Source organism: Ranitomeya variabilis, chromosome 1, assembly GCF_051348905.1.
Source record: "Ranitomeya variabilis isolate aRanVar5 chromosome 1, aRanVar5.hap1, whole genome shotgun sequence".
Lineage (NCBI taxonomy): Eukaryota > Metazoa > Chordata > Amphibia > Anura > Dendrobatidae > Ranitomeya > Ranitomeya variabilis.
This window is the reverse complement of record NC_135232.1, coordinates 338,176,800-338,189,379: the sequence shown is the minus strand read 5'-3', so window position 1 is coordinate 338,189,379 and position 12,580 is coordinate 338,176,800. Positions and strand designations below refer to the sequence as shown.

Genomic DNA, 12,580 nt, shown 5'->3' with positions numbered 1-12,580 from the left:
TGGAATAAGATGGAAAAAGTCAACCCGCAGATTAAAAATAATAAAATAAACTTTCTCTGAGCTAAATATACTAATACTATTTGACCAGTTTACTGGTCAGATTTACATTTTCCATCAAAGAGAGCTTGACAACAGGATTTCTTCTCCTAAACTATTTCCTTCTAGTCTAGTACATGGTAAAAGTGTCATTACACCACCATAGACCTGCATACCTTTAGAAATTCACTCATAGAAGCAAGGCGGCTGGAATTTGAGGCTTGCGTTAGGTATGAAGGACAGTCCTTGCTAGCCCATCAGACCAGTTGGTGATCAATTTCATACAGTGGTGAACAATCATTATGTTAATATGCTAAAGTATGCTGGCTGGTGTGGTGTGATAAAGACTAGTGATGAGCGAATGCACTCTGAGCATGTGTGAACCGAATGTCTTTGATGTGCGTGAATAATATGTTAAGGGGCCACTGTCACCCCCCTCCAGCCGTTATAAACTAAAAGAGCCACCTTGTGCAGCAGTAATGCTGCAGTCTAACAAGGTGGCTCTTTTAGTTTTTGATTAAGTTATTACCTCAATAAAGCGTTTTAAAAATTGGCCACAAAGACCAGATATTGTACCGGGAGGCGGTCCGAATCGTCCTCTATCAATCTTCCAACTGCCGTCACTCTTCTCTTCAGGGGCGATGGTTGCCGCCCCCTCAGCGCTGTTGCTTCTTAAATCCGGCGCCTGCGCTGTGCGTGCCTGCCTGGGGCAGGCGCAAATAACAATGCCGGAAGGCGGGGGAGCGTCAGAGATGGGACAGCGTCCGAGATGGGGGAGCGCCTGAACAGCGCAGTGCGCATGCCCAGGAATGCCAGCCCCGCACTGTGTTATTCATTATGCACAGTGCGGGGCTGGCATTCCTGGGCATGCGCACTGCGCTGTTCAGGCGCTCCCCCATCTCGGACGCTGTCCCATCTCTGACGCTCCCCCGCCTTCCGGCATTGTTATTTGCGCCTGCCCCAGGCAGGCACGCACAGCGCAAGCGCCGGATTTAAGAAGCAACAGCGCTGAGGGGGCGGCAACCATCGCCCCTGAAGAGAAGAGTGACGGCAGTTGGAAGATTGATAGAGGATGATGCGGACCGCCTCCCGGTACAATATCTGGTCTTTGTGGCCAATTTTTAAAACGCTTTATTGAGGTAATAACTTAATCAAAAACTAAAAGAGCCACCTTGTTAGACTGCAGCATTACTGCTGCACAAGGTGGCTCTTTTAGTTTATAACGGCTGGAGGGGGTGACAGTGGCCCTTTAAGCGTCCCCGCGCCTCCATGTCTCGAGGCTTTTCCAAGATTTCTGAACTGTTCCTAAGTTAAAACATTAGTATTGTTGTTTCTAAATGAATATGAACTTGTTTTCTTTGCACTATTTGAGGTCTGAAAGCACTGTTTTTTTTTTATTTTGACCATTTTTCTCTGTCAGAAAAAAAAATACAAAATTTATTGATTGGAAATACGGAGACATGTTGTCAGAAGTTTATAGAATAAAAGAACAATTTACATTTTACTAAAAAGTCTATTAATATAATTGCCTTGTAATGTTTTCATTTCCTGTTCTGTACAGATCAAGTGATGGGTGTCTCAATATGGAAACTGCTGCTGGTACCAACCTATTGCGGCGGTACCACCAGCGGAACACCGTCGCACCACACACAAACACACACACACTCTATATGCCATACGCACCACACACACACTCACTCACACACACACTCACGCAGCCTCTACCACCAGCAGAACACAGTCGTGAACACGCCTGCCACTGGAATCAGCCGAATGATTCACTGACTGCCGTCATCTTTGTACAGGAGGAGCGCATGCACAGTTTTAATGTGACCGCCGCCATCTGTCTGCACAAACATGGCGACGGTCTGATTTACTGCACCTGCACAAACCACACGCAGGTGCAGTGAATCATTCAGCTGATCCCGGCGGCAGATGCGCGAAGTATCTACAGGCAGAGGAAGTCGGTCGCATTAAAGGGGTTTTCCCACGAACGAAAGTTCATTTTAAAAATTGTCTATGTGCAACAGTGTACGGAGCATACCACATCTCCTAGGCAGTGGAGGAAGCAACATTACAGCAGGGAATCACAGTGGATTCATTTTGTGAGGTAAAATATTTCACTGACTGTTTTTAGAAAAAAAATATTTTACCTCACAAAATGTATCCTCTGCAATCTCCTGCTGTAATGTCAGTATTGTCTTTTGGTTCCTCCCCTGCCTAGGAGCTGTGGTATGTTCTGTACACGGTCAGACACAAGGGTGAGTGTTTCTGACAATGTACGGAGCATACCACATCTTCTGGGCAGGGGAGGAAACAAAAGACAATACTGACATCACGGCAGGGGATCACAGTGGATTCATTTTGTGAGGTAAAATATTTCACTGACTGTTTTTAAAAAATATTATATATATATACACAACCTCTCATTTAAAGATTTTTCTGTATTTTCATGACGATGAAAATTGTACATTCACACTGAGGGCATCAAGACTATGAATTAACACATGTGGAATTATATACTTAACAAAAAAGTGTGAAACAACTGAAATTATGTCTTATATTCTAGGTTCTTCAAAGTAGCCACCTTTTGCTTTGATGACTGCTTTGCACACTCTTGGCATTCTCTTGATGAGCTTCAAGAGGTAGTCACCGGGAATGGTCTTCCAATAATCTTGAAAGAGTTCCCAGAGATGCTTAGCACTTGTTGGCCCTTTTGCCTTCACTCTGCGGTCCAGCTCACCCCAAACCATCTCGATTGGGTTCAGGTCTGGCGACTGTGGAGGCCAGGTCATCTGGCGTAGCACCCCATCACTCTCCTTCTTGGTCAAATAGCACTTACACAGCCTGGAGGTGTGTTTGGGGTCATTGTCCTGTTGACAAATAAATGATGGTCCAACTAAACGCAAGCTGGATGGAATAGCATGGCGCTGCAAGATGCTGTGGTAGCCATGCTGGTTCAGTATGCCTTCAATTTTGAATAATTCCCCAACAGTGTCACCAGCAAAGCACCCCCACACAATCTCCTCCATGCTTCACACTGGGAACCGGCATGTAGAGTCCATCCGTTCACCTTTTCTGCGTAGCACAAAGACACGGTGGTTGAAACCAAAGATCTCAAATTTGGACTCATCAGACCAAAGCACAGATTTCCACTGGTCTAATGTCCATTCCTTGTGTTCTTTAGCCCAAACAAGTCTCTTCTGCTTGTTGCCTGTCCTTAGCAGTGGTTTCCTAGCAGCTATTTTACCATGAAGGCCTGCTGCACAAAGTCTCCTCTTAACACTTGTTGTAGAGATGTGTCTGCTGCTATAACTCTGTGTGGCATTGATCAGGTCCTTAATCTGAGCTAATGTTAACTTGCGATTTCTGAGGCTGGTGACTCGGATAAACTTATCCTCAGAAGCAGAGGTGACTCTTGGTCTTCCTTTCCTGGGGCGGTCCTCATGTGAGCCAGCTTCTTTGTAGCGCTTGATGGTTTTTGCCACTGCACTTGGGTACACTTTCAAAGTTTGTTCAATTTTTCGGACTTACTGACCTTCATTTCTTAAAGTAATGATGGCCATTCGTTTTTCTTTACTTAGCTGAATAGACTGTTAGAATTTGTATTATGGCAAGAAAAAAACAGCTGTGTATCCACCAGACTTCTGCACAACACAACTGATGATCCCAACCCCCATTTATAAGGCAAGAAATCCCACTTATTAAACCTGACAGGGCACACCTGTGAATTGAAAACCATTCCCGGTGACTACCTATTGAAGCTCATCAAGAGAATGCCAAGAGGGTGCAAAGCAGTCATCAAAGCTACTTTGAAGAACCTAGAATATAAGACATAATTTCAGTTGTTTCACACTTTTTTGTTAAGTATATAATTCCACATGGGTTAATTCATAGTTTTGATTTGATGCCTTCAGTGTGAATGTACAATTTTCATAGTCATGAAAATACAAAAAAAATCTTTAAATGAGAAGGTGAGTCCAAACTTTTGGTCTGTACTATATCTATCTATCTATCTATCTATCTATCTATCTATCTATCTATCTATCTATATATTACATACACACACACACACACTCATACATGCATATACACATACACTGCTCAAAAAAATAAAGGGAACACTTAAACGACAGAATATAACTCCAAGTAAATCAAACTTCTGTGAAATCTAACTGTCCACTTAGGAGGCAACACTGTTTGACAATCAATTTCCCATGCTGTTGTGCAAATGGAATAGCCATCAGATGGAAATTATTGGCAAGTATCAAGACACACTCAATAAAGGAGTGGTTCTGCAGGTGGGGACCACAGACCACATCTCAGTATCAATGATTTCTGGCTGATGTTTCGGTCACTTTTGAATGTTGGTTGTGCTTTCACACTCGTGGTAGCATGAGTCGGACTCTACAACCCACGCAAGTGGCTCAGGTAGTGCAGCTCATCCAGGATGGCACATCAATGCGAGCTATGGCAAGACGGTTTGCTGTGTCCGAAAGCATAGTGTCTAAAGGTGCTACCAGGAGACAGGCCAGTACACCAGGATATGTGGAAGGGGCCGTAGGGGGGGGCAACAACCCAGCAGCTGGACTGCTACCTCAGCCTTTGTGCAAGGAAGAACAGGAGCACTGCCAGAGCCCTGCAAAATGACATCAAGCAGGCCACCAATGTGCATGTGTCTGCACAAAAAGGTTAGAAACCGACTCCATAAGGATCGTCTGAGTGCCCGACGTCCACAGATGGGGGTTGTGCTCACAGCCCAACACCATACAGGATGCTTGGCATTTGCCACAGAACAACAGGATTGGCAAATTCGCCACTGGCGCCCTGTGGTCTTCACAGATGAAAGCAGGTTCACACTGAGCACATGTGACAGACGTGACAGAGTCTGGTGACGCCGTGGAGAGCAATCTGCCTGCAACATCCTTCAGCATGGCCGGTTGGCAATGGGTCAGTAATGGTGTGGGGTGGCATTTCTTTGGAGGGCCGCAAAGCCCTCCATGTGCTCGCCAGAGGTAGCCTGACTGCCATTAGGTACCGAGATGAGATCCTCAGACCCCTTGTTAGACCATGTGCTGGTGCGGTTGGCCCTGGGTTCCTCCTAATGCAGGACGATGCCAGACCTCATGTGGCTTGAGTGTGTCAGCCGTTCCTGCAAGATGAAGGCATTGAAGCTATGGACTGGCCCGCCTGTTCCCCAAACCTGAATCCGATTGAACACATCTGGGACATCAAGTCTCGCACCATCCACCAATGTCACGTTGCACCAAAGACTGTCCAGGAGTTGGCAGATGCTTTAGTCCAGGTCTGGGAGGAGATCCCTCAGGAGACCATCCACCTCCTCATCAGGAGAATGCCCAGGTGTTGTAGGGAGGTCATGCAGGGAGGTGGAGGCCACACACACTACTGAGCATCATTTCCTTGTCTTGAGGCATTTCCACTGAAGTTGGATCAGCCTGTAACTTCATTTTCCACTTTGATTTTGAGCATCATTCCAACTCCAGACCTCCGTGGGATATTAGTTGTGATTTACGTTGATCATTTTTAGGTTTTCTTGTTCTCAACACATTCCACTATGTAATGAATAAAGATTTATAACTGGAATATTTCATTCAGTGATATCTCCCCTCTGTACCAGTCTGTCATTGTAAATTTGTTTACTGTAAAGATATCTATAACTCTGTACGTAACCCCTTTTCTCATGTACAGCACCATGGAATTAATGGTGCTATATAAATAATAGTAATAAATATATATATATATATATATATATATATATATATATATATATATATATATATATATATATATATATATATATACACACACACACACACACACATACATACATATAAGGTACATGCTCTTACACAATTCTTCGGAAAGCTGTCTTTACTGGTGCATTCGTACAGTATTTGTGAGCACACAGATTTCTGGATAATTTAAGTTCTGTTTGTTGAATCCCTAGTCCACTTGTTTGTTCAGATCCCATTCCAGCCCTCTCCAGACTAATGTAGTTTCTTGTAGGTCAAGTATTTTCTGGTCTGTTTATCCCTATAATGACAAGGGGATTTTCTATTTTTGTGCTTTTGTGTCTTTTTCCTCCTCATGTTTCAATAGCCATAACATTTCTTATTTTTCTGTCGGCAGCCATAGGAGGGCTTGTTTTGGTCTTAGGCAGTTCTCCTATTAAGCCTGTGGATGAGCTTCACAGGAGGACTAACGTGACAGATACAGGGGCCTTACGCAGGTCACAAGCTGCCATAGTAATCCATCGGTTTCTCGCAAAGATGTCATTTATATGCAGTTGTCAGAAGTTGACAAGCAGCATTTAAATGTTTAAAATGCATTGACTGGAGCAAACTTTGGTCACTGCTGTTACAGGGAGCTGAACCTGGTTCATACTAGGCAAATTCCAGCTATATAACACAGCTGGCAGATACCTGGTACTAAGCCGGCTCAGCTCCTGAGTTGGCTTCATACTTTTCTAAGCGACCTACGACGAAAGTATATCTCATAGGTCGTTAAAGGGAATTTGTCAGAAAGTTTTTGCAATGTAATCTACGGACAGCATGAAGTAGGGGTTAAAACACTGAATTCAGTGATGTGGCACTCATCAGGCTGTGTGCTGTTGTTCACATAAAACCTTCATTGTATCACTAGATTATCTTTGCCCAGAATAGCTGCCTCATGCCCCCTCATCTGATAAGCAGCTCACTGTCTCTAGACAATGGATATACAGATCGTGATGTAGGCGGGGACAGCTTTCTGAACTCTGATACATCCTACATCTAAGAACTCTGTCACAATTGCTGCACGAGCATTGCTATTTTGGAGTGTGGTAAACCATTTATTAAAAAAAAATAAAAAAAATTTAATTTGTGTAACCTATTTGCTCAGCTAGCTTGAAGCTGGAGGAACAATTACCAAACTCCATAACAAATGTCACCTTCATCTTCACTAGTATACAGAAGGGAAAAGTAAAGATGTCACTGTTTTACAAAGCATGTGAAATAGAAAGTGTGAATATACGTATAAAATAAGCTGTGTGTTACACCACATCTGCCCGGCTATTTTATGACTCAGCATGACACATCGCTTAACTCTCACAGCATTTATCACCTTCCATTTCAGTTTTCAGAACTTACGCTTATTAGTGGACAGCTCAAACTCAGGAAAATGTTGTGTTACGGTAGGTGTATCTGTGTTACTAAGGTCACTTCCAATCCCCGAATCCTCGGGGAAAACAGAGCTGGTCACCACCGGAACTTCAAATTCCTGATAGAAAAAACAAACAAACACTGTTCAGACACAAAAAAGAAAGATGAGGAAAACAAAGTCCATCCTGTTAATCTTACCTGTTTGATCTGAGGTTTCTTTTCCACTGGTTCGGTTTCATCAGACGAGCTGCTCCTTGAGTAGGTAGTGCTCTTCCGCTTCTTACTTTGCGTCTTAGAGGTTGTAATAGCTAAAACAGTAATCGCTTAATTATTATTTCATCATAACTCAATAGTACACATGTAAATAAGGTATATGGCAAAGTTTCTTATCAGAGAAATCTGCTGCTTCTTCCTCCTGGACTGATCTTTCATTCTCAATGGGTAAAATCTGTTTTCAGGCAATACTGATTTTCCCATTACAGAGATAGAAGGTGACAGTTGCTGCTCATAAGACTCTATGGAGAGGGGAAAGAGGAGGAGGAGGAGGAGGGAAGACCAGGAGGCAGACACAGACATTTTGCCACAAGTTTTCCTGAAATGACAGCTTCACTTTAAAGGGAATCTGCCACTATGATCGCCCATCCTAAGTAGCCTATATGGGCATGTAGGTCATAGGAAGCTGAATAGAATGACACCGTGATATCAGCAATCTGATGTCTTATTCCAGAAAAATCCAGGTTTTTTTTTTATATGTAAATGAGCTTCTCAGGACTATGAGGCTTAGGCCGGGGTCACACTTAGCGTAGGGAAATAAGGTCCGTATTTTACATGCGTAATACGCAGAAATGTTCCCAAAATAGTGATCCGTATGTCATCCGGAGGCAGGGTGTGGCAGAGTATTTTGCGCATGTAAACCTCCGTATGTAATCCGTATGGCATCCGTACAGCAAGATTTTCTCGCCGGCTTGCAACGGACATACAATGGATCCATGGGCTCAAATTGTCGTGAAAACATATATACAGGATATATATCAGTGAGACACACATACATGTATACAGTGGCATGTAAAAGTTTGGGCACCCCTGGTCAAAATGACTGTTATTGTGAACAGTTAAGCATGTTGAAGATTAAATCATCTCTAAAAGGCCTAAAGTTTAAGATAACACATTTTCTTTGTATTTTTGTAAAAAAAATATATATATTTTTGATCTTTACATTTTAAAAATTACAAAAAGGAAAATGGGGCTCATGCAAAAGTTTAGGCATCCTGCATGGTTAGTACCTAGTAGCCCCCCTTTTAAAACTATTATAGCTTGCGAACGCTTTTTGTAGCCATACAAGGGTCTTTCAATTCTTGTTTGAGGGATTTTTTTCCTTTCTTGCTTGAAAAATTCTTGCAGTTCTGTGTGATTCCTGGGTCGTCTTGCATGCAGTGCTATTTTGAGGTCTAGCGACAGATTTTCAGTGATGTTCAGATCAGGGGACTGTGAGGGCCATTGTAAAATCTTCAGCTTGCGCCTTTTGAAGTAGTCTATTGTGGATTTTGACATGTGTTTAGGATCATCATCCATTTGTATAAGCCATGCTCTTTTCAAATTCAGCTTTTTAAAATATTTGCATCAAGAATTTGTTGAAATTTCATTGAATCCATTCTTCCCTCTACCTGTGAAATATTCCCCATCCCATTGGCTTCACGACAACTCCAAAACATGATTGATCCACTCCCATGCTTAATGGTTGGCGAGATGTTCTTTTTCTGAAATACTGTGTCCTTTTTTCTCCACACATACCTTTGATCATTATGGCCAAAGAGTTCTATTTTAACTTCATCGGTCCACAGGACTTGTTTCTACAATGAATATTTAGATTTTTTTGCATACTTTTGACTCTAAAATGTTACTGTGAGAATGCAGGAGAGGTTTTCTTCTGATGCCTCTCATGAAAGTTGTATTTGTGCAGGTGTCTCGGAACAGTAGAACAATGTGTCAGAACTCCAGAGCCTGCTAAAACTTTCGGAAGGTCTCTTGCAGTCAAGCAGTGGTTATGATTTTCCTTTCTAGCAATACTACGAGCAGGTCTCACTGAAATTTTGCTTCATCTTCCAGACCTTATCTTGACCTCCACTGTTCCTGTATACTGACATTTCTTAATTACATTTTGAACTTAGGAAAGGGCAACTTGAAAACGCTGTGCTATCTGCTTACAGCCTTCTCCTGCTTTGCTGGCCTCCACCATTTTCAGACTGCTAGGCAGATGCTCAGAAGAACCCATGGCTGCTGTTTTTTTGGCACAAGGTTAGAGAAGGCTGAGTTTTTATAAAGCTGGGAAATTTGTTTTACCTGGCCTTTCCTAACGGTGATAGTGAACAAGCCATAACTCTAACGGGCTAAGTGAGGTCTGAGACATTGGTCAAAGTTATCTCTAAGCATACACATCTCCAAGGGTGCCCAAACATTTGCATAAGCCCAATTTCCTTTTGGTAATTTTTAAAATGTAAAAAATGAGAAAATATATATATTTTTTTCCTAAAATACAAAGGAAATGTCCTCTTTATCTTTAGGCCTTTTGGAGATGATTTCATCGTCAACTTGCTTAGCTGTTCACAATAACAGTAATTTTGACCAGGGGTGCCCAAACTTTTACATGCCACTGTATGTATATATATATATATATATATATATATATATATATATATATATATATATATATATATATATTTAATTTATATATTACAGCGCTAGATAGCTTAAAAGCCGGTAATTCAATTGCCGGCTTTTGCTATCTCCTTCCAAAACCCGACAGGATATGAGACATGGTTTACATACAGTAAACCATTTCATATCCCTTATTTGTTTACATATTCCTCATTAGTAATGTTCCAAGTGTCTGTGTGCAAACTTTTGGGGCTCTAGCTGTTAAAATAAAGGGTTAAATCACGGAAAAAATAGGCGTGGGCTCCCGCGCAATTTTCTCCGCCAGAGTGGGAAAGCCAGTGACTGAGGGCAGATATTAATAGCCTGGGGAGATACCATGGTTATAGGACCCCCCCCCCCCCCGGGCAATTGAATCACCGGCTTTTCTGCTATCTAGCGCTGTATGAAATATATATATATATATATCTATATATATATATATATACACACATGTGTCTCACTGATATAGATATAGATATATATATATCTATATCAGTGAGACACATATATATATATATATATACCGTATTTTCCGGCGTATAAGACGACTTTTTAACCCCTAAAAATTGTCCCAAAAGTCGGGGGTCGTCTTATACGCCAGGTACGGCATGTGCAGGGAGCGATCCTGGATGTTCCCAGGGTCTGAAGGAGAGGAGACTCTCCTTCAGGCCCTGGGATCCATATTCATGTTAAAAATAAAGAATAAAAATAAAAAATATGTACATACTCACCCTTCCGAGAAGCCTGGCTCTCACCGGTGTAAGCGTCTGCCTCCGTTCCTAAGAATTGCAGCGTGGAGGACCTTCGATGACGTCACGGTCAGGTGACTGGTCACATGAGCGGTCACGGACCAATCACAGGCCAGTCACCTGACCGTGACATCATCGAGGGTCCTTCATGCTGCATTTCTTAGGAACGGAGGCAGATGCTTACACCGGTAAGAGCCAGGCTTCTCGGAAGGGTGAGTATATACATATTTTTTATTTTTATTCTTTATTTTTAACATGAATATGGATCCCAGGGCCTGAAGGAGAGTCTCCTCTCCTTCAGACCCTGGGAACCACACGCTGTATAAGATGACTGGGCATATAAGATGACCCCAGTCTTATACAGCGGGCATATCCCAAATTCCATATTTTATATGGAAAAGTTGGGGGTCGTCTTATACGCCCAGTCGTCTTATACACCAGAAAATACGGTATATATATATATACCCCTATACTATGTGTAGACATTTATTTTAGCTATTCTATTCTATTCTGTCAGTGTGATTTTACTGTACACCGCACTGAATTACCGGCTTTTCTAGAGAACACTGCTGCGTATTTCTCGCAAGTCACACGCGTGGTCCGTGTGTAATCCATATTTTTCTCACCCCCATTGACTTTCATTGGCGGATTTTTTGCGTAATACGCTGACAAACGCAGCATGCTGTGATTTTCTACGGCCGTACAAGACCGTAAAATACGGACGCGTAAAATACGGCATATAGGAGCTGGGCAATAGAGAATCATTGTACCGTGTGCAATGCGTTTTTTCTGCGCCTCTCATATGTCCGTAAAACACGCCAGTGTGACCCCGGCCTTATACTGATCTGAATGAGAATCTGCCTCCAGAGATTATTGTAAATAAAAGGGGCATTACCAGTGTGATGTGTAATGGCCGCTCTCTGCTCTCCTGATCTCACTGCAGAGCTGTGTGTGATTATACCTAACATCTGCAGGTCCCACTCAGCTTCCATCTCACAGTCAGTCAGGGCTGCAATATTGCTGCAATACAGCAGAGCTGTAAAGGAGGGCAACAAATGTGTTTGTAAGGAGACAAAGTTCAGTTTTACTGTTCTGTGTTAGTTACATGTCTCACACTGGCATTGGTAACGCCCCCTTTTATTAAAAATAAGCTCTGGAGGCGGTCTCTCTGGGAGATCTGTGTCCGGCCCATAGATCTTAACAGCTCATTTACCTATAAGTAAAACATGGATTACTCTGGAATAAGACATCAAGGTATCATTTTATCTAGCTTCCTATGACCTACAAGACCATATAGACCGCTTAAGAGTTGATCCTACTGACCGATACCCTTTAACTCTTTCCCGACCTCCGCCGCACTATTAGGGCGGAGGTCGGGTCCCCTGCTTTGATGTGGGCTCCGGCGCTGAGCCCACCTCAAAGCCGGGACATGTCAGCTGTTTTGAACAGCTGACATATGCCCGCAATAGCGGTGGGTGAAATAGCGATCCACCCACACCTATTAACTAGTTAAATGCCGTTGTCAAACGCTGACAGCGGCATTTAACCGGCACTTCCGGACGGAGATGATCGCATCGCCGACCCCCGTCACATGATCGGGGGTCAGCGATGCGTCAGGATGGTACTCTATGGTTACTGACGCCGGCCTGCTGTGAGCGCCACCCTGTGGCCGGCGCTCATAGCAAGCCTGCAATTCAGCTACATAGCAGCGATCTGATGATAGCTGCTATGTAGCAAAGCCGATCCAGTTGTGCCAGCTTCTAGCCTCCCATGGAGGCTATTGAAGCATGGCAAAAGTTAAAAAAAATGTTTTAAAAAATATGAAAAAAATAAAAAATATATAAAAGTTTAAATCACCCGCCTTTCGCCCCATTCAAAATAAAATAAAAAAATTAAACCTACACATATTTGGTATCGCCGCATTCAGAATCGCCCGATCTA

The 12,580-nt window shown here is 42.8% G+C and overlaps 1 protein-coding gene across 4 annotated transcripts in view; it reads right to left on the bottom strand.

The window, feature by feature from the left end:
• The window catches only part of IRF9 (interferon regulatory factor 9), a 55,379-nt gene that overhangs the window by 19,547 nt on the left and 23,252 nt on the right, over positions 1-12,580 (bottom strand). For all 4 annotated transcript variants that reach the window (XM_077299522.1, XM_077299519.1, XM_077299506.1 and 1 more), the window contains exons 4-5: positions 7,395-7,504; positions 7,185-7,314 (exon numbers count right to left, since the gene is read on the bottom strand). In XM_077299522.1, the coding sequence (XP_077155637.1) occupies positions 7,185-7,314; positions 7,395-7,504 (240 nt within the window). The remainder of the gene's footprint in view (positions 1-7,184; positions 7,315-7,394; positions 7,505-12,580) is intronic.